The sequence below is a fragment of the Crinia signifera genome, chromosome 3 (assembly GCF_055691185.1).
Source record: "Crinia signifera chromosome 3, ASM5569118v1, whole genome shotgun sequence".
NCBI lineage: Eukaryota > Metazoa > Chordata > Amphibia > Anura > Myobatrachidae > Crinia > Crinia signifera.
This window is the reverse complement of record NC_139219.1, coordinates 73,071,727-73,092,371: the sequence shown is the minus strand read 5'-3', so window position 1 is coordinate 73,092,371 and position 20,645 is coordinate 73,071,727. Positions and strand designations below refer to the sequence as shown.

At 45.0% G+C, this 20,645-nt stretch overlaps 1 protein-coding gene across 5 annotated transcripts in view; it reads right to left on the bottom strand.

The window, feature by feature from the left end:
* BUB1 (BUB1 mitotic checkpoint serine/threonine kinase) overlaps window positions 1-19,688 on the bottom strand; it is a 63,159-nt gene extending 43,471 nt beyond the window's left edge. For all 5 annotated transcript variants that reach the window (XM_083176005.1, XM_083176003.1, XM_083176004.1 and 2 more), the window contains exons 1-8: window positions 19,486-19,688; window positions 10,231-10,290; window positions 6,583-6,724; window positions 6,254-6,450; window positions 5,559-5,605; window positions 4,490-4,581; window positions 1,914-1,984; window positions 157-347 (exon numbers count right to left, since the gene is read on the bottom strand). In XM_083176005.1, coding sequence (XP_083032131.1) covers window positions 157-347; window positions 1,914-1,984; window positions 4,490-4,581; window positions 5,559-5,605; window positions 6,254-6,450; window positions 6,583-6,724; window positions 10,231-10,290; window positions 19,486-19,508 — 823 coding nt within the window. In that variant the 5' untranslated portion in view covers window positions 19,509-19,688. The remainder of the gene's footprint in view (window positions 1-156; window positions 348-1,913; window positions 1,985-4,489; window positions 4,582-5,558; window positions 5,606-6,253; window positions 6,451-6,582; window positions 6,725-10,230; window positions 10,291-19,485) is intronic.
* Between the last annotated feature and the right edge of the window lie 957 nt (window positions 19,689-20,645).

Sequence of the window (20,645 nt, the reverse complement as noted above, 5' to 3'; positions counted from 1 at the left end):
GTGGTGTACAGAGTTTTGATTCTGAATGTTTTATTCACCAACATAGGTTTATGATCAAAGTAATAGGCAAAACCTATTTTTATTTGGTCCTGGACCACCCCTGGAAGGGTCTCCTTTATTAGGCGGTCGATGAAAATAAAAAAGGATGAGAATTACCCCACAGTTGGATCTTCCTGCGCTGCTCAGATTTCTTTATGTAGATACTGGCTCTGAATTCCTCCAGTGAAAGCTCACAATCCCCACAGAATAGTTTGTCCTTACAGTACATGGGAACCTGCTTGAGTTCAGAGCAAGATGTGGCAGGTTGGGGCACTACTGCAGACTTGGAGGTGGTTACAAATTTGTTCCTAGGAAATGGAACACAGACACAACTTAAGAATGGAAAACCTGGTATATCATTTTGTTGAAAATAGATATTTCACTTAAAAACAGAACATTTTAAATGTCAAGACTGAAATGATCTGATAGTACATAATGCAGATTGTTATGTATTCCGCACCACACAGATCTCTATAGTCTACTATTACCAGAAAAAGGAAATGTTTTCCATAGGCAGAGTCACATAATACTTGTGGTATATGCCTGACATGTGACATTTACATAAACAGCCAATGTAGAAACAAACTCTATACCAAGATGTGGCAGTGGCGAGATCCTGGCCAAGGTTTTACAGTGGCAATTATAATAAAAGGCAAATTCACAATAGGTTGGCCTTTTAAAATGCTTGTAATTGGAAACATTGGTGAGACGTCAGGATCTCACTGATTCCTGCAGTTAGTAGCCTATTACATTGCCACCTATACAATAGTGCAGTGGTTCCCAAACTGGGTGCCTCAGAACACTAGCAGGGGTGCCTTGGTGGACCACGATCAATTCATAGGGGGGTAATTCAATGATGGTCGTCCTCCCGCAGCCATCTCCCGACGGGGGAGATGGCTGCGGGGCCCTATTCAATGCGGTCTTCCCCGACAGCAATGAACAGGGGTTCTCCGCAGAACGAGCCCGACATCACAGACTGTCGGGCTCGTTCTGCCGAGAAAAGCCGGAAATAGGCGAGCTCCCGGCCGGAGCTCGTCTATTTCCGTCCTCAGCTCGCGGCCACACCCCCTTCTCGCCGTTCGGTACATTGAATCCAGACTGCCGAGCTCCAGTCGAGAACGGGACAGGGGCACGTTCCCCTGACATTGAATACCCCCCATATTATTTATGGTTATTTACAGGCAAAACCAGTGCTTGTGGCTGCCTATAATAATATATGTTGACACACAGGAGAAAATCCTGTTCCTCACCACTTAATTGTGATATATTTTTACAATTTACTTCATTTAATATTTTTTTTCTGAATTTCTCAATAAGAAACGTGGCCTAGGGGTGCCTTGAAAATATTTTAAGGTTCTAGGGTGCCGTGATCCCAAAAAGTTTGGTAAAATCACTGCACTAGTGCAATGGTTGGAAAACTTTTTTGAATCACGGCATCCTATTGTATAAGAATTTTATCCACGGCACACCTAGGCTTAAAGTTTCTTATTAAGAAATAAAATCTGAATTAAATAAATAGTGTTTATTAAGTCATGTTTAGGTTTAATTATGCTGTGAGGCACAGAATTAGCTTCTGTTTGTCTATATATTTTATGATTGGCAGCCATAAGCACTTGTTTTGCCTGTTATAATTACCATATTTAATTTGAATTGGTCCTGGACCACCAACCGAAGGCACCCCTACAGGAGTCCCAAGGCACCCCAGGGAGCCACGGCACACAGTTTGGGAACCACCGCACTAGTGTATCCTGAAACGGCTTCTGAACAAGCTTAACATAAAAGCTGATTTTAGAACACCCAGCACAGAAATAAAAAGGACTAAGTGTTTCCTAATGAGAACGATCAACAGCATTGAGTACACTGAGAACACTTACATACTGGACTCCTGTGTGCAGAGGGGCACTTCAGAAGGTTTTACAATTGGATTCTGAATTCCTGTAGCGTTCTAGATGGTGTGAGAGAAGGAAAGGGGGAAAACAAAAAAAGTCACTGCCATATATTTAACATCAACTTTTTATTAATCTTTACCCATTCATACAATGCTCACAAGATATTAGGTAGACACAAGCATTAGGTCAACATAGGGAAGGTCGACAGGGACGGACAGACAAAATGTCGACATGGAGTTTTTCACTTTTTTTGGGCCAACATGTGCTGAAAGGCGGTATTTCATGCCCTACCATCGACTAGGGCATGGTGGGAATATAAAAGTGTGCATGAAGCATGGAGAGAGAAAGAGCCATGCAAGGGGACACAGTGCAGTTTTTTAGTGTCCATGTTGACATTCCGGAAAAAAAAAAAAAGTAAAAAACCACGTCGACCTAATACTTGTAGACATAAATGCTTGTCTATCCTATGATCCATACCCGCTCACAATACAATGCATTTAACGGCTGTACACATCACAACAGTAAATTAATACATTTAAATAAATATATAAAATAAATAAATAAACAGGAACAATAGACAATAGGTAGGGATAAAGTGCTTATCTTTAGGTGGAGGAGGTGGTAGTAGGCAGCACCAAGGCGTTTCGTCTAGGGGACTTCAAGGGGAAGAAGTCGTTCCCTGGAAGAAACGCATTGGGTGCTTCCTACTACCTCCTCCTCCACCTAAAGATACGCACTTTATACCTAAATATTGTCTGCTGTTTTTCATGTTAAAAAAAAAAAAAAAATGTCTATTTTTTTTGGTACTTCGGTAATATCTGGGCTCCCGGTTTTCTTATGAGACCGAGACCGCCTCCGCTTGCCATGCTTCGGGCACGGTGGCTCGCCACACTATATAAAATCAACTCCATGCGTAGTTGGATAGTAGGGGTATGAAAAAATGGGGTGCATTTAACATGGGAGCCCAGATAATACATAAGTACCATTTTTACTGTAATTTTTTGCCTACTGTTTTAACAAGTAGGTTTTAAAAATTATATATATATCGTATACCTGCATATTGTAAAAATATATATATTTTGTTTATTCCACATATAGCTGTTTGTCATATGACATTTTAGTTGCTTTACCGATATTTCCTATTCCACACGATCGCCGAGTCTTAGTAATATCTTAAGGTCCATCCACACCAAGCAGTTTTTACCCGTTTTGGCGATTTTCCATGGGGTGGACAGCTTTCCCTAGCAGAACGCTATGAAAAGCCATCCACCCCATCACTTAGCAGAACGCTATGAAAAGCCATCCACCCCATCACTTATCTGCTAGTAATACATGCAGATGAGCAGCCAGGCCAGCGATGATGCGGGAGCGCTCATCAGCGCTCACCTCTGCCCCGTACACACTGGGCGGCTTTCAAGATGAAAGCAGCTCAGATGAGTTAACTTAAGTTGCCTAGTGTGTATGTATGCAAATGCAAGTAAATGATTGAATTAGGATACAACAGCAAGTCACCTTAGAAAGCTGCAAGTAGCTGTAGCGAAATGCATTAGTTACCTAAAAACACCTACCTCTAAAGTGAATATAAGTGCTTGAAGCAGGACCTGGACCCTAATTCATACAGCCCTTTTGGAAACTATACGATTTATGGCACTATTCTGCCATCTGGATTCAGGACAACGTGCATCTAGGGCCTTATTTTGGTTCATTCTTTCTGACAAAATCCTTCTTAGATGGGCAAAATCATGTGCACTGCAGGTGGGGCAGATGTAACATGTGCAGAGAGAATTAGATTTGGGTGGGGTTTTACTTCAAAGTGAGATCTATATTGCAGTGTAAAAATAAAGCAGTCAGTATTTTCCCTGCACAGAAACAAAATTACTCACCCAAATCTAATTCCCTCTGCACATGTTACATCTGCCCCCTGCAGTGCACATGGTTTTGCCCATCTAAGAAGGATTTTGTCAGAAAGAATGAACCAAAATAAGGCCCCTAGTGAGGACCCGGCCGCAGAATTCTACAGAAATAGAGTGCAAACCGTTTCCTGCAGCAATGGCCATTACGGTAACAACCTATACTTCATGACCTTTACCTTTGGTTACTGGGGGGTACATAGAAGGATCTTTTTTTTTTGGATCTGGTCCAAATAGAACAGCAACAAGCACAGCTTATTGAATATGCAAACAAATATATTCCTGACGTCCTACTGTGAGTTAAATTAAGCGATACTTGTGATCTTGTTAATGTTATGGATAAAAACTATTAAATTGGTATTTTATATTGAAGCCATTCATTTGCTGACTGTGGAGAATGCTGATACAAAACGAGAACCTAGGCTTAATCATATTGATTAATTGTTTTCTTCAATCAATTTATGGTGGAAATCTGCAAACTGAAGATGTCCAACACGTTGCCATTGCCTTGTCCTACATAACTGCAGCCTGCTCTCCTGTGGTTGCCAAATACCGATGTGATCAGTGTACCGCATGTCTCAGCTAACATTATACAATACTTTAGACGTTGCCCAATTAAACAGTACAAGGGGTTATGAAATCATTTATTACCTGGCATTTGCCAAGTGATGAGGAGTCTGCATCCAATGCCGGAACAATCTGATTTATAATCTGGGAATCTCTCAGAGGCTGCACAGACAGAGCTAAGGGAGTGAGATAAATAGGAGAACATAATACAGTGAAACATTTATATATACAAATGTTATTGCTCTATAACTGGGGTAGCCAACCCTAGTCCTCGAGAGCTACCAACAGTGCATGTTTTGCAGGTCTCCTCACAGAATCACAAGTGAGCTAATTAGCTCCATCTGTGGATCTTTAAAATGTGTCACTGATTAATGAGTGCAGCAGCTAGGTTGTCTGGAAAATGTGAACTGTTGGTAGCTCTCGAGGGCTAGGGTTGGCTACCACTGCTCTATAATATTTCATTCGTTGTGGTATACAACGCAATAAGTAAAGGGTGGGAAGCAAAAGCACATGCGTTTGCGCATCTACCTGGCGCAGTTCACAGGAAGTGGCTTAATAAAAAAAAAAAAACACACACACCGGTACGCCACCTGTCTCAGCATGACCAGCCATTGTAGCCCACAACAGAACCACCTGCACCCGATACAACAGAGACACTGCAGGACGTTAAGGTTCCTTCCAGCACAGAGCGGTTTTATGGTGTTAGGCAGCAGCAGCAAATGATACACAGTGATCACATACTAAGCTCGGATGGCCTGGACAGTCTGCAATGTTATTTTCTTATAGTTTTTCCAATTCACCAATAAATTGATTTACTTTTATTACCATTCACAATATGGCAATTATGCTCCATAAAAGAGAAAGCACAAGTACAGCTGGAGCGCCCCCACTGTCAAGCCGGCGCTCCATCTGACTGGGGCCCACGCACGTCCCAGTTTCCTGGCGGTGGGGGACGCGAACCCTGCCAGTCTCCGCTTTAGGGAGATGGGCAGGGTTGGAGGAGCGGGGAGTTGGGATCGGGTGGCGGGGAGCTCCGTAGTAAGGTGGCTGGCAAATCTACCGCCAGCCCCTGCAAGAATGAAAGGCGCTCCATCTGCATCTATATAAAAATAAGTGATTTACTGACAAGATATTCAGAGCTAATGAACCTTACCTGCTCGATCTGGGGGATTCTTTTGAGAACACCTCGTTTGAAATGCTCTGTATTTGTAAAAGAACAAGAAAAAAAAAAAGTAACCGTCAGTGATGTAACTGAAACAGACCTACGAGAGCCAAGTAAAATATTTAGTGGTGCAAAAATTACAAAAACTGAGTAAAGCTGGGTACACACTATGCAATATTTGCAAATGATACGTACAAACATCATTAATGAGATCATGCATATCGTCTAGCGTTTACCTAACTATATTGTTAATACATGCTCCAGCAGGTTGCTAATGTTCCCCACCTCCCCCCTCAAGTGCAAACTCAGTAACAAGCTGCAGGAAAAATTTTCAAGCTGTCACTGTGTGCCTTCCACCGCCCCCACCCCTACCCCTGTCTGCGGCGGGTGCCAACTGTGATACAAAAAGTACATGACCCAGAGCAGAGAGGAGTTGGAGAATGTATTAACCACATCATTTATAATTAAATGTATGCAGGAAAGAATGCATGACATTACCAGCATCACTAATAGAATGCAAGGTTAATGTCCCACGGTACTTAGTGACAACATTAGCACAAATGGAAGGCTGCACTAGTTTGGGCAGAACGCATTTCAGCAGTGGATTTCAGGTTTAGAGTGGAGGTGTTGCCCATAGCAACCATATTCTATTTATTTAGGGGTATCAGATGTTTCTGTACTCTGACCTGTAGTTATGTTCCAGGATATCCTTAGGAAGGGCAGAGTTTTCAAATGCCTTATGGTAGAGGACTCTTGCATTGTGCACATCTCCCTTAGCTTCTAGCTGCTGGGCCCAGACTATATACAGAGCAGCGGAATGGGTTCCTATACCTTGGTTGTACAGGTACTCAAAGAACTGTGTAGGCTCACTGATAGTGTCGGACTGCAGAAAAAGGACAAAAGAAGCAAATAAAGATTACTCTTCCACAAGCTACGACTTAGAAATTGAACAAGTAGCTCGATTCGCTTAAAGACTTTTCACAGCAAAGAGGATGAGTACAAATGGATAACTCACAAATCGAATGCAGTATTTGATATATCGCTCATCATTGCAGTATTTCTTTTCCCCGATAAAGTTCTGAACTAAACGTTTCAACAATGACAGGATGTACGGCTTTTCTTGTGGAGGTAGAGTCTCTTCAGCCCACAGAACATACCTGGTAAAGGAGAAGAGATATAGTGGATATTTATTTATAGTTTCTTATATAGCGCAGCATATTCCATTGCGCTTTACAATTGGAAACAACAGTGATTAAACAAACTGGGCAGAAACTGACATGGAGGTAGGAGGGCCCTGCTCGCAAGCTTACCCATCTATAGGGATAATAGGAGGGATACATAAGGGTAGAATTCCATAGCATGTCAGTCCCACCAGATTACAAGACAGTCCTGATGGGATGCAATTAGATATAAATGCTTCTGGAGGTTGTGTGGGGGTTCCTGAATATGATAGGCTTGCCTGAAGAGGTGAGTTTTAAGGGAATGCTTGAAAGTTTGGAGGCTAGATGAGAGTCTTAATGTGCTTGGAAGGGCATTCAATAGGGTGGGTGCTACCCGACAAAAATCCTGCAAGTGTAAGTGGGAGCGAGTAATGAGTGTGGATGAGAGACGCAGATCTTGTGCAGAGCAGAGATGTCGGGTGGGGATATATTTTGAGATAAGCAAAGAGATATAAGTCGGTGTAGTCAGAGTAATGTCTTTGTATGTAAGTAGAAGTTTATATTGAATGCGGCAATATACAGGCAACCAATGGAGGGACTGACAGAGCGGATCAGCAGACATTGAACGTATAGCCATGGAGATCAGCCTCGCATCTGCATTCAAATTGGATTGCAGTTGTGAGTATTTTCTTAGGAAGACTGGTAAAGAGGCCATTGCAATAATCAATGCGTGATATAAAGGATTAGCGTTTTTGCAGTGTCTTGTGTAAAGTACGGACGAGTTTTGAATATGTTTTATAGATCTCTGTAACATGATTTAGGGCAGTATTCAATGAAGAAAATTCTCTGTGCATGGCGAGAGATTTTTTCTCTCGCCATGCACTCTCCGTGTTCCGGAGCCTCCTGCTCCCACTATTCAATGTATTTAAGACTCGCCGCCACTCGCGACGAGTCTTAACCCCTGCAGCGGACGAGCGTCCGCGGCAGGGAGCTGACAGGGAGCCGTGGGACGGTGGCATCCAGGGAGATTAAAGTCTCCCTGGATGCCCCAGAACATATGTGGAGGGTAGGGGGCCCCCCCGGGACCCAGGCAGCACAGGCTGCCCCCCCCTATAGCCAGCGGGGGACCCAGTATTCACTGCACCCGATCGTGCATATTAACGATCGGGTGCAGTGAATATATGAATATCTAATGAGCGGCTCGAGCGCTCCGGCCCCCTGCTGGCTGCACTGTGTAAAAAAAAAAAAAAACAATTAAAAAAAATATATTTTTTTTAATTAAATATATATTCATGTGCTATAAGCACATGAATAAAAATAACATGCCCCTTCACAGAAAAAAAAACCTGATTTTTTTACACCAAAATTAAAAAAAAAAACCTTTTAGATTAAAAGTTCACATTCCAGCTCTCCATCAAAAGATGGAGAATTTCTACACGGAGAGAGACGGCGAAAATCACTTAGAAAGACGGCGAATATTTCACATTGAATAGGGTGGTTCACTTTTGGAGAGCAAAATGCTCCGTCCAAGGCGAAAAAAGCAAAATTTCTCCATAAAACACGGAGAATTTTTCTCATTGAATACTGCCCTTAGAGACAGATTGAATGTGAGGAATGAAGGACAGTTCAGAATCGAGGATGACCCCTAGGCAGCGAGCTTGTGGAGTAGGATTAATTGTTGTGTTCTCAACAGTGATAAAGATATCAGGTTGGTAACTACTCTCGGCTGGTGGGAATATAATTAATTCGGTTTTGGAAATGTTGAGTTTGAGGTGGCGAGATGACATCCAAGATGTGGCAGAAAGACATTCAGAGACACGGAGCAATACTGATGGTGACAATTTCGGGGAGAAAGATAGATTTGATTATCATCAGCGTACAGAGGATACTGAAATCCAAAAAAAAATTGATTAGTTTCCCAACTGAGGAGGTAAAGATGGAGAAAAGCAGAGTACCTAAGACTGAGCCTTGTGGTACTCCAACTGACAGAGGTAGTGAGGAGGAGGTACAGTACAATCAGAGAAGCGAACACTGAAAGTGTGATTAAATAAGTAGGAAGAGAACCAGGAAAGGGCTGTGTTCTGAAGACCTAGGGATTGTAGTGTTGGTTTGAGAAGAGAGTGGCCGACAGTGTCAAAGGCAGCTGAGAGATCTAGAAGAATAAGAAGTGAAAAATGGCCTATCGATTTAGCAGTGGCCAGATCATGGACTACTTTAGTCAATGCTGTCTCTGTGTAGTGTTGGGAACAAAAGCCTGACTGAAGTGGGACAGATAGATAGAGGTTGTTCGAATGTATAAATCTTATACCCTTTCACACCACTATGCCGGGGTCAGATCCTGGAATTTGATTCTGGGTCGAGCATTTTCACATTAACCCCTTAAGTGGCACTCCCGAAAATTTTCCGGGATATGCTCCAGTGCGCAGAGTGGCAAACCCGGAAAAAATTCTCGTGAGTGCCGCTGCCTGTGCTCCTGCCCCGCCTCCCTTCCCCAGCTGTGTGCAGCGTGACCTTGTAATGTCACGCCGCACACAGCCGGGTTGCCAGTGGCAGTGCCAGGCAGCGGCTGATGGACTGTTCAGCGGCGCTGCCCGAACCCAGGGGTTGCAGTGATAGGGGGTTTTTTTTTTTAGGGAGTGCTTCCCAGATAAAAAAAAAAAAAAACACACCTTGCCCAGTGGGGAGCGCTCCCTAAAAAAACAAAAACACACTTAAGGGGTTATACTACAATAACTAATAAATAGCTATAATACAAAGGGCTACCCAGGTTTATCCCTTCTTATAACCAGGGTCAAATTGCTAGGATAGTTGAACCGCGTTATAAGCGGTGGTGACCAGGGTTCGACACGCCAGCATATATAGAAGGATAAATACAGGGAATGACTGCTATAAATGTAGTATGATTGGCAAGGAAAGTAATTAGGGAAGCCAATCCCGGGGAATTCGGGATTGAAAAAATGCCCAATCCCGGGATTGGCTTCCCTACTATTAAAAACCCACCTCGGCCGCCCCGCATATATCCTTACAGATGCGTGGTGCGGCCGGGTGGGCGAGATGGGGTGATGGAGCCCGGGCTGGTCCGCTGGTGGCCCGGTGTGCCGGCAGGTCCGCTGCTGGGCGGGCTGGTCCGGGGACAGGACAGCTGGGCGGGCTGATCCGGGGACAGCCCGGGCTGGTCCGCTGGTGGCCCGGTGTGCCGGCAGGTCCGCTGCTGGGCGGGCGGGCTGGTCCGGGGACAGGACGGCTGGGCGGGCTGATCCGGGGACAGGATGGAGGCAGACAGCCGGCATTAGACTGCGCATGCGCAGTCTAATCCCGAAATCCCGGGATTGGAAACTCCAATCCCGGGATTGAAATCCCGGTGTTTTGGGGGCCAAATCCCGGGATCCTGCGTATCCCGAGATTGGCCACCCTAAAAGTAATGTTATTGCATTGATTTAGTGGAAGCCCTATTAGTCATCTATCATTACTCCATAAAACATGCTGATGTATGGATATCTGACCTGTCCCATTGATCCAGCGGGTCATCGCCTTTATATCCCTGAATGTATGCTTCATACATTCTGTAAAACAAAACAAATCGTTAACAATACACATGCAGTGTATCTGAGCCTTGTTAGTAGAAGTCTGAGAGCCTAAGTATCACAATAGTATAGGCAATGCTGTATGCTGATCATCTATACACAGATATAGCGATTTATAGCATCAGATACATCATTTTTCTTATTTTTAACCTTTTACAGAACAGATGCTGAATCCTGAACGTAAAGAAGGTGTTTCCAGTTGCTATGTATTCCCGGGGGGGAACACAATACGCCATGCATAAATCGGACAGTGGCCTCCCTTAGTGAACTGGAGAATACATAATAAGGTGAAGTTTGACCAAACACTTAAAAAATATATAAAAAGTAAAAACTGCTTTGCCACCTAAACAAGGATGAAGGGGGAGAGGAAAGAAAAATAAAATAAAAAGTGTAGTACTGTAGTTTGAGAGCCACATCCTGCATAGCATACTCTACACCAAAAAGGTTACCTGCGTCCCCATAATAGAAGTGTCCATTCTAGGACCGGCCATCTTTGAAAACCCATGCAGTTCCTCTTCCCTGCCTGGGGTGTCGCTGTCTGCTGTAGTGCTTCTAGCACAGTGTGGTCTGTATATCAGCACTGATATGCAAGCCAGACCTGTGCTAGAAACACCACAGCAGACAGCGACAGCCCCGGCAGGGAAGAGGAACTGCATGGGTTTTCAAAGATGGCGGGTGCTAGAATGAACACTACAATAGGATGTAAAACTGTTGCAAAGTCTTTGTCAGTGGTCTATAAAATTCATATGTAGGTTTAAAATAGTCCAAAATATATAGAGAAATAAGAGGCACTCACCAGTATCAGTTATGCAAATAAAAAATGCTGGGTATTTATTCTAAACTTCATATCTAAAAACATGATTCGTGTCTCAACATTTCCGTCCTCTCCGAACCATCGTCAGGAAAATAATCCATATGCATCAATTGTTATAAAGCCACAGCACAAACCAAACAGCACTACCTACAGCAAGGTACCTGCTGCTGGTCTACTCATATGTATACCCATGCTCAAAAAGGGTGCCAAATCATCACATCCTGTGCCTCTCTGCGTGTCAGGCCAGACTGCAGAGTGATGTCATTTCCGGTTTATATAATATACAATAATGACAAAGTCATCCCTGTTAATAAAGGTCAAATGTATCTGGGCACAAAAATAAAACGGTCTAATACCAATTGACTGGACAGGCAGTCTATGATGCCTGCAGCGTCCTTTACTGTAGCCGGACCTGCCGCGGAGTCCAGAAGTTAAATACTGGAAGTGACGCGCATGCGTTCCACCAGCCGCGTCGCTCAGTAATTGTGTACGAGCACCAGGGGACAATAATGATGGATAAGAGGATGTATAGCTGCTCCAACCGCTGGGTCTACATACAGCAATAAATCTTGCTTGTCTCACAGATTATCTATAAATTAATACACATATTAGTGATTGCGTTCCCCTGGAAACCGGATTCCTCACCAAAGGTTCCTAGGTAGTATAAAGGACTATCAGGACAAGTGTTTAGCGCATGATCAAGCTAACGGGACAGAATATAGACAAAAGTGGACATTGACACAAAACATTTACTTATCTAATAAAACGCACAACATCTAGTGTTCCCGCCAGGCTGTTTTAGCAAGGCGTTGCGTCCTGCCTGATTTTTAAAGGGCAAAATGTGCCCTGCCCCTCTAGCAGCGCCCCGCTAAAAGTCTGCTTCCGACCCAGCTGGTGTGACCGGGGAAGCCCAGCGCCGCTGTAGCGGGTGACTCCCAGCGCTTCCCCGGCAGTGTAGAGCCTTAGGAAGAGCCAGGCCAGCCCCTTTTTTCGTGACTGCGCGCCCATGCACACCCCTTTTGTAACGTTGGCGGCCCAGGACCTCCCCTTTTCGAGATGTCAGTGCGTCTGGTCCCCCCCCCCCCGCAGCGGCGCCCTGCCCTCCCTGGTTCCTAGGAGGAACGTTAAACATCTTTCAGAAAAGTCTAGTATAGGATAAAAAGCACCAGATTTGTGATGTACACAGAAATAAACACAAGTTTCCAATCTAGCCTAGTATAGATAATATAATTCATGAGTGTTGTTCGCTCAAAGTTGTAGGCAAGGGGTTACACAGTGTTGACATCGGCCATAAACTGGAAAAGTTTAAATATTTGAGAAAACTAAGGTTCATCCAATGTAGCACAATGCTAACCATACAGAAAAAAGGTGGTAGACTGCGCTCATTGATGACAGACTGAGGAATTAACATTATAATTTTTAATTATACAAAATAGCATGCTGTAGTAAACATATAAAAATACAAGGTACAAAGTACACAATATAAAAGAAGGGGAGGGGGGAGGGCAGGAAAAATTGAAAATAGCTGCGTCCACTGTTAGAGTGATATCACCTTAGTTAGAGAGTCCACAGTCCAGTGGGTAACCGTTGAAATGAGGAGCGAATAGATGTATCAAAAAAAAGCTGGCCGCGGCGGTACTCAAATGTAGTTTTTCTTCCGATTGCAGTAGGGGGTAGCGATCCTCCCAACTTGGATAAGAAATATTGGTTGAGTGTCCGCTGTATGACCCTGGGTGGGTATTAGACAGGCGGCTTGCCTTCAAGAGGTGAGTGCCTCACTCCAGGTCGAGGCCAGTGATGGTAAACAGGTGAAAATCTCCAAACGGTTTTCAGTGGAAATGGATGGCAGTGGCAGGCAGCGTTTTGTGGTGGGCAGTTAGGAGCCTGGGCCAACGCGTTTCACTGCACAGAGCAGCTTTTTCAAGGAAAAAAAAAGCTGCTCTGTGCAGTGAAACGCGTTGGCCCAGGCTTCTAACTGCCCACCACAAAACGCTGCCTGCCACTGCCATCCATTTCCACTGAAAACCGTTTGGAGATTTTCACCTGTTTACCATCACTGGCCTCGACCTGGAGTGAGGCACTCACCTCTTGAAGGCAAGCCGCCTGTCTAATACCCACCCAGGGTCATACAGCGGACACTCAACCAATATTTCTTATCCAAGTTGGGAGGATCGCTACCCCCTACTGCAATCGGAAGAAAAACTACATTTGAGTACCGCCGCGGCCAGCTTTTTTGATACATCTATTCGCTCCTCATTTCAACGGTTACCCACTGGACTGTGGACTCTAACTAAGGTGATATCACTCTAACAGTGGACGCAGCTATTTTCAATTTTTCCTGCCCTCCCCTTCTTTTATATTGTGTACTTTGTACCTTGTATTTTTATATGTTTACTACAGCATGCTATTTTGTATAATTAAAAATTATAATTTTAATTCCTCAGTCGGTCATCAATGAGCGCAGTCTACCACCTTTTTTCTGTATATTTTCCATAGGGATTGACACCCCCTTTTTTTGACAGCCGCTAGCAGAAGCCACTCATACAGGCGCCCCTACAGTTACCTCGGTAACTGACACCCCATTTTTTCTACAATGCTAACCATGTCCCAATCACTGTCACCATAGAGACTGCACCAGGACCCTATGGAATAGGATTTCATTGTCCCAAATGTATATCTTCTACAGCAGTGCAAACCACTACAGGTCCAGTTCAGAACTGTGCCCAAAGTTTATACGGGCCGACGATGAGATCAACGTAAGAACACATTAAGTGGATTGTGCTCATTGAGTGTGACGATCCACTTCGCCTCGAGTTTCTTTCGCAGAAGTGCTCGATTGCCTCCTCTTGGTGGAATAGGGACCCAGTCTATGATTCTTCTCTTGATAGACAATACTTGGTGCTGTTTAGCCAGGCAGTGTTGGGCCATTGGTTTATTCGTTGAACCATTAGTTAGAGCTTTACAAATCCATTACTATGCAACCAAGAATGCCGAGTTGCTAGATTCCGGAAATGATGTATCGGCACATACAGCAAGTCGGGCAATACAGCACCCGGAAGTGAGGTATAGACACCAGACGTCCTGCTGCGTCAGGACGCCGGTGTTACCATGGTGACCCTGTTTTGCAAGCAACCGTGAACAGGAAGCCCGTATGCAGGCAGAGGACTATGGGACTTGTAGGAAGAATGTTAATTAGAGTCCAGCTGGCATACGGGAATAGGGTACAAAATAAGTTAAATGCCTTTGACCAGGACACCTTGAAAAAGTCCTCTGGATGAGGATGAAAAGCGTTGGTGAGCTTGGCATTTGATCTTCAGTTGATGGTGGACGGAGAGGGCTGGGAGACGCCGCAGCGAGGAATCCCAGTGTTAACACCACTGCTTAATTGTGCTACATGCACTTATGGGACTGCTTTACAACCAGTTCCCAACACACTCAGTAATTATTCGTCTGTGCCCTTTTAGAGGATTGACCATCATGCACTAAGCATTTTACAAGTGTTTTTATTGGATGAATTGCTTTTTTAGAAATAAATGTTTTTATGATTGTTTGTTGTGAAATCATGTGATTATTATGTACTCCCACAATTTGTCATTAAAAGGGAATTGTTATTGGGACATACAGTACTTCACCATTGAATGTTTGCATTATTTTCTTACATGTACTACTAACCATACGGAAGAATTTCCTGTATGATCCAGAAGTTGAGCGCCTGTGTGTGTGTTCATTTATTTGATAGATAATCTGTGAGACCAGCAAGATTTATTGCAGTATGTAGACCCAGCGGTTGGAGCAGCTTTACATCCTCTTATCTATCATTATTGTCCCCTAGTGCTCGTACACAATACCCGGGCGACGTGGCATGAGTGTCACTTCCGGACTCCGCGGCAGGTCCGGCTACAGGGATGCTGCAGGCATCATAGACTGCCTGTCCAGCCAATTGGTATTAGACGCTTGTTTTTATGCCCAGATACATTTGACATTTATTAAACGTGATCACTTAGTCACTATTTTATATTATATAAACCTGAAATGACATCAATCTGCGGTCCGGCCTGACACGCAGAGAGGCACAGGATGTGATGATTTGGAGCCCATTTTGAGCATGGGTATAAATATGAGTAGACCAGCAGCAGGTAACTTGCTGTAGGTAGTGCTGTTTGGTTTGTGCTGTGGCTTTATAACAATTGATGCATATGGATTATTCTCCTGACGATGGTCCCGAGAGGACGGAAATGTTGAGACACGAATCATGTATTCAGATCTGAAGGTTAGAATAAATACCCATAACTGAGACTGGTGAGTGCCTTATTTCTCTATCTATTTTGGACTACTATGGTTCTGGAGGTCACCCCAGCAGTTGGACTGAGTAAAGGCCCCCATACACTAGCCGATTTTGGTCAGATTTCGGCCAGATCAGTCGGATCTGGCCGAAATCGGACCAAAATCGGCTAGTTTTGATGTCCCCTCAGATCCGATGCGCGGTCCCGTGCGCATCGGATCTGCGTCGGGTGGTCGGACCTGCTGCACGTCCGACCACCCGACTTGGGACCTAGTGGGGCGGCGCGGCGGTGGAGGGAGCAGGGGGGGCTGGGGAAGCTGCGGGGGACACAGGCGGCATAAAGCCGGGCAGGGGGAGCCGGGAGCTGTCAGTACTGAATAAAAAAAAAAAGCCCATACAATGAATGGGCGGCCTGTGATTGGCTGAGCGCTCTCTCAGCCAGTCAGCAATTGGCTGAGAGCGCTCAGCCAATCACAGGCTGCCCATTCATTGTATAGGCTTTTTTTTCTAGCACTGACAGCTCCCGGCTCCTTCTGCCCTGTCCGATTTATCACATGTAAAAAATGGCACATCAAGTGCCAATCTAATCAAGCTCCCCGGGGAGCAGCCGAGGAAGCTCAGGGGGAAGTCGGGGGCGACTTGTCCTAAGGACAAGTCGCCCTAGTGTATGGGGGCCTTTACATACCTGGCCATGCCTTGATGCATAAATCCATCAGTACACATCGATGTATGTAGTGTGTACCCGGCCTAACAAAAGCAAATTTGTTCTCAAAATGGGCAAAACCATGCTGCACTGCAGATGGGGCAGATGTAACATGTGCAGAGAGAGTTAGCTTGTTTAATTTATTTCTGTGCAAGGTAAATACTGGCTGATTTATTTATAAACTGCAATCTATTTTTCAGTTTGAACACACCTCACCCAAACCTAATTGAGGTATAAGATTTCCACTATTTTTCTATTCGATTTTGTTTATAGAAGCGAATTCAAAACGAAATCGAATAGAAAATTGAATGGGCATCAAATGGTTTATCTACATTTGATGCAGATTCAATCTTGATGCGTGCTTCTGTGTAATATAAATTGAATAGAAAAATGGTCTTGGCATGTATAACATAGTCAAAATCAAATGTGAACACTGTAACCAACCCAGACCTGATAGGGGTCGAATAGAGAGTGAAATCTCACCCTGTATACACACCATAACTCTCTCTGCACATAATATTTATCGCATCACACGTGCAAACACATGTGTTTTTTTAAAAACACATTCGATTTATCGCAATGCGATGTGCAATATGTGCCATTTGAAACTGTTATATATTCCCAGATAGCCCAACCCTCATGCCATCAGCAGATTTCAGGTTGCAAGGGGCATGTGATTTATCACATGCACATCAAATGCGGAAAAAGCACTTCTAGTGTTCATTCTACCACCCGCCATATTTGAAAACCCAGGCAGTTCCTCTTCCCTGCCTGGGTTGTCTGCTGTAGTGCTTCTAGCACAGTATGGTCTGTATATCAGCACTGATATGCAAACCAGACCTGTGCTAGAAACACCACAGCAGACAGTGACACCCCAAGCAGGGAAGAGGAACTGCATGGATTTTCAAATATGGCGGGTGCTAGAATGGACACTACACTTCAGATGCGATTTATTGCATGGGGAGCCTGAAAATAGAAAATTTTGCACAACACTGGTCTGCATTTCAATGGTGGAATCCATCGATGGTAGATAATAGAATTTTTTCTAACCATCGCTGGTTGCTGCTAAAATAGCCATCCATCGATGGAGGATGTGTTGATGGCCATACCTATGAAGGTTAATTGAAATGGTGCTACAGTGCCTAACAATACATAAATGAGCCAAAACAAGAAAATAATGATTTACAGTAGAAGGCAATTTATGACAAGTACGTGGTAAATAACGACAGATGCATCAGGATACTGGACACTAAAGTAATTATTAGAGTGACAGATATATTTATATTCTAAAAGCTAGTCGCACACTATCCACCCTTGAGCCGCATGTGGTCCTTTTGCATGCAATATCAGCTAAGCCTGCCTGGCTCGGAAGCAATCCAACATATTGCAGCCAGTGTGACTCGTAGGCTCCAGCACGATGTGCATTACATTGGACCTCCTGTCAAACACATGCAACTTGGACACTTTGCAAGAAAAAAAAAAAACATCCAAATTGCATGTGAATTGCCCTTAAGAAAGTCCATGAGAAGAGTGGGCCCTGCTCGTGAGAGCTTAAGTTCTAAAAGAGTAATATTATTGCAGAATTGTGTTCTTGTATTATAGATTAGGAGTGCAACTTTATCACAACCCTTTCATGCGACAGATTGCATGGAAAGTGTCACATCTCATGACCGGCGCAGATCAGACAGGCTGCCATAAATATTTATCGCAGCCCTTGCTGTGATTGCACACGATACACTGTATGCAAGAGGTATGTATCAATGTATCGTATACGATCCTGCTGCCAGGGAGTTGGCAGGGTATCACATGCGATACTTCCCACTAGTGCGGCCCTCCAGATGTTGATGAACTACACATCCCAGGATGCTTTGCATTAGTTTTGCTATGTGGCCATGCTGAAACTGATGCAAGGCATGCTGGGATGTGTAGTTCATCAACATCTGGAGGGCCGCAATTGCCCAGCCCTGCACTAGTGGATGGGGGCCTTAAGACTGTAAAGCTGGCCATACACTAGTGTGACTTCTCCACTCGGAGTAGTCGCACATGATCCCCCTTGACATAGGCGCTGATACTGTGGGTGCTCAAGGGTCCGAGCACCCATGGGCCAGAGTCCCGCTGCTGGACAGCCGTATTAACTTGCGGCTGCAGCACCCGCATAGTCAGACCCGCCGCCTGGGAAACAGTATGCCGGGACGCCAGTAACAGTGTATTCCATCCTTGGAGTAATATGCGGATGTGGGGCAGGCCAGCCTGTGCATGCCATGCAGCATCAGCACCACGCACTGACTGAGTAGCTCAGCAGGGGCCCACCAGCCCCCCCCCTGTCACTGGTACTGTGGGGGCATTTATGTACTTGACCGTAATGTGTAAAAAGGGGAACTCTGCTGCCGTAATTTGACTACTAGAGACAACTGTGCTGCGTAATATAAACTGGTATTTTTTGGCTACGCCCCTTCCCCACGAAGCCACTCATCTATATTTTTGGCTTGAGCACCCACCAGCAACAACATAAATCGCCACCTATGCCCCTTGATACATCGTATATGGACCTTTTTGCATATGATATATTGCATGCGACCCCAGCCAAACCTGTCTGCGATCTGACATATCTATCTGCAGCTGGTGCGACTCACAAGCTCTGGTGGGATGTGCACAGGCCACTATAAAACTTCCTGCTTCACCTCATTAGTGAGGCGAAGCAGGAGGGGAGACCGAGAAGATGTATTAACATCTTGCCCGCCAAAGCGGGGGAGCGCTAACTCCCCACTCCGGCGATGTCCCCTCCTGGAGACAGCGCATCAGTTAAAACTGATGCGCTGTCTCCTTTCCCCCGGCCGGCTCACTGCGCATCATGTGCGGGAACTCGCTACTCTCACGAGATCCCCAGCGCAGCTCAGAGCCAGAGCTGTCCCTGCTGTGGGCATCGCCGCCTGCAGCTGTCGAAGTCGATAGCTGCAGGCAGCAGTCAACGATGCTGACCGTTCATAAATTAGGCAGGCGCGCAGTACGAAATATCGTCCCTGCGCTATGCCTCCTGCCCCACGCTCAGCGGAACCAGATCGCGTGCACATCGTGAGCGGGTCCTACAAACGACTGACGACCCGCTCACGATAAGTGTGTACCCTACATCTACCCCTGATTATCATATCTGACCTGATGTCAGTCTCATGCGATTTGGACACTTTTCATTCAATTGATTGCCGCAATCGCATGAAAAGTGACAAAATCGCACGTGAATCACCCTAGTCTAGTGTATGGGCATTTTTAATAAGACGTCCCATAGCGGTTGGACTACAGGTGCCAACATGTGACGGGGTCCCTCGGTAACGGTATGTCCAGTCGACCTGCTGCACGGAGCAGAGGCTGAACACTTACTGCACATAGTTTTGGATCTCCATGTTTGCTGCTGGGCGATCCCGGCTCCGGTGAGCTGCGTTACGTATATACACGGCCTCCGCCCCCGCCGCTTCTTCGTTCTCTTCCACTGCAGCACATTCAATGATTCAAAATCATCCTCGGAAGCATCGGTTTGAAATGTGCGGCAACCATTGGTCTACGCAATATTGGTTACAGCCAATGACATTCAAAGCGAGACAGGGCGGAAGTGAGACAGAGGAAATAAACAAATCTACAGATGACACGTGATACACAGGCGCTGCCATGTTTGTTAAGGGCAAAACTGACTACTTATTTAGCAATTGTGACAGGGAGGCTACTCTAGTTCACCGACCTTTTGACTACATTGACGCAGGGAAGAAAACATTCACTGAAACTGCCAAATCATCTGATAAAAATATCTTGCTAAGATGTGTTTTGAGCGTTATTTCTCAAGCTGGCTTTTAATGCAATTTAACTTATAGAGACTTTTCATACAGCTTTGGAAAAAGGCTTTTTAAATCTTATTTTGACATTTAAGAAACAAGTGGACAGGAAAACCTGTGCAGTCATGCCACAATTGTGAGCAACTGTCTGAGGGTCTTTCCAATGCACTGCAAAAGTCATTTTAGCGTATAGCCACACTAGGCAGCTGTCCAGGGCTCCATAATTAGGCCTTGTCAGAGCATCAAGGCATCATTCTATACATCCCTCCCAGCCTGAGCCCAGACAGTGAATAGCTGTCAGCATTCTGATTTGTGAATGACTAGAGCTATCCACCAATCAAAATTCTGATAGCCATTCACTTGAAGCATGTGGAGATGGCGCAGGACCACAGGAGGGGGCACCTTATGACTTTTTTTATATTGGTTCCAGTTATTGGGTGGGTAGGGGCCTCAGTTTATAGCTTTGCCCAGGGCTAGGGATGGCCATCTGTGCAGTTGCCATCGATGGTTGCCTTTGATGGCAATAATGCAACCAGCCATCGATAGTAACAAACTATGTGATGGATGACCATTGATAGTTTTACCTATCGTTGGTCATCCATTTTCTTTGACTGACTGGCCCTTGGGCCAATCAGAAAGTGGGGATGGGGCTTCAGAGGTATTAAGAGCAGGGCTATGCTCCGTGTCACAGCACATTGGGGGGGGGGGAAAACA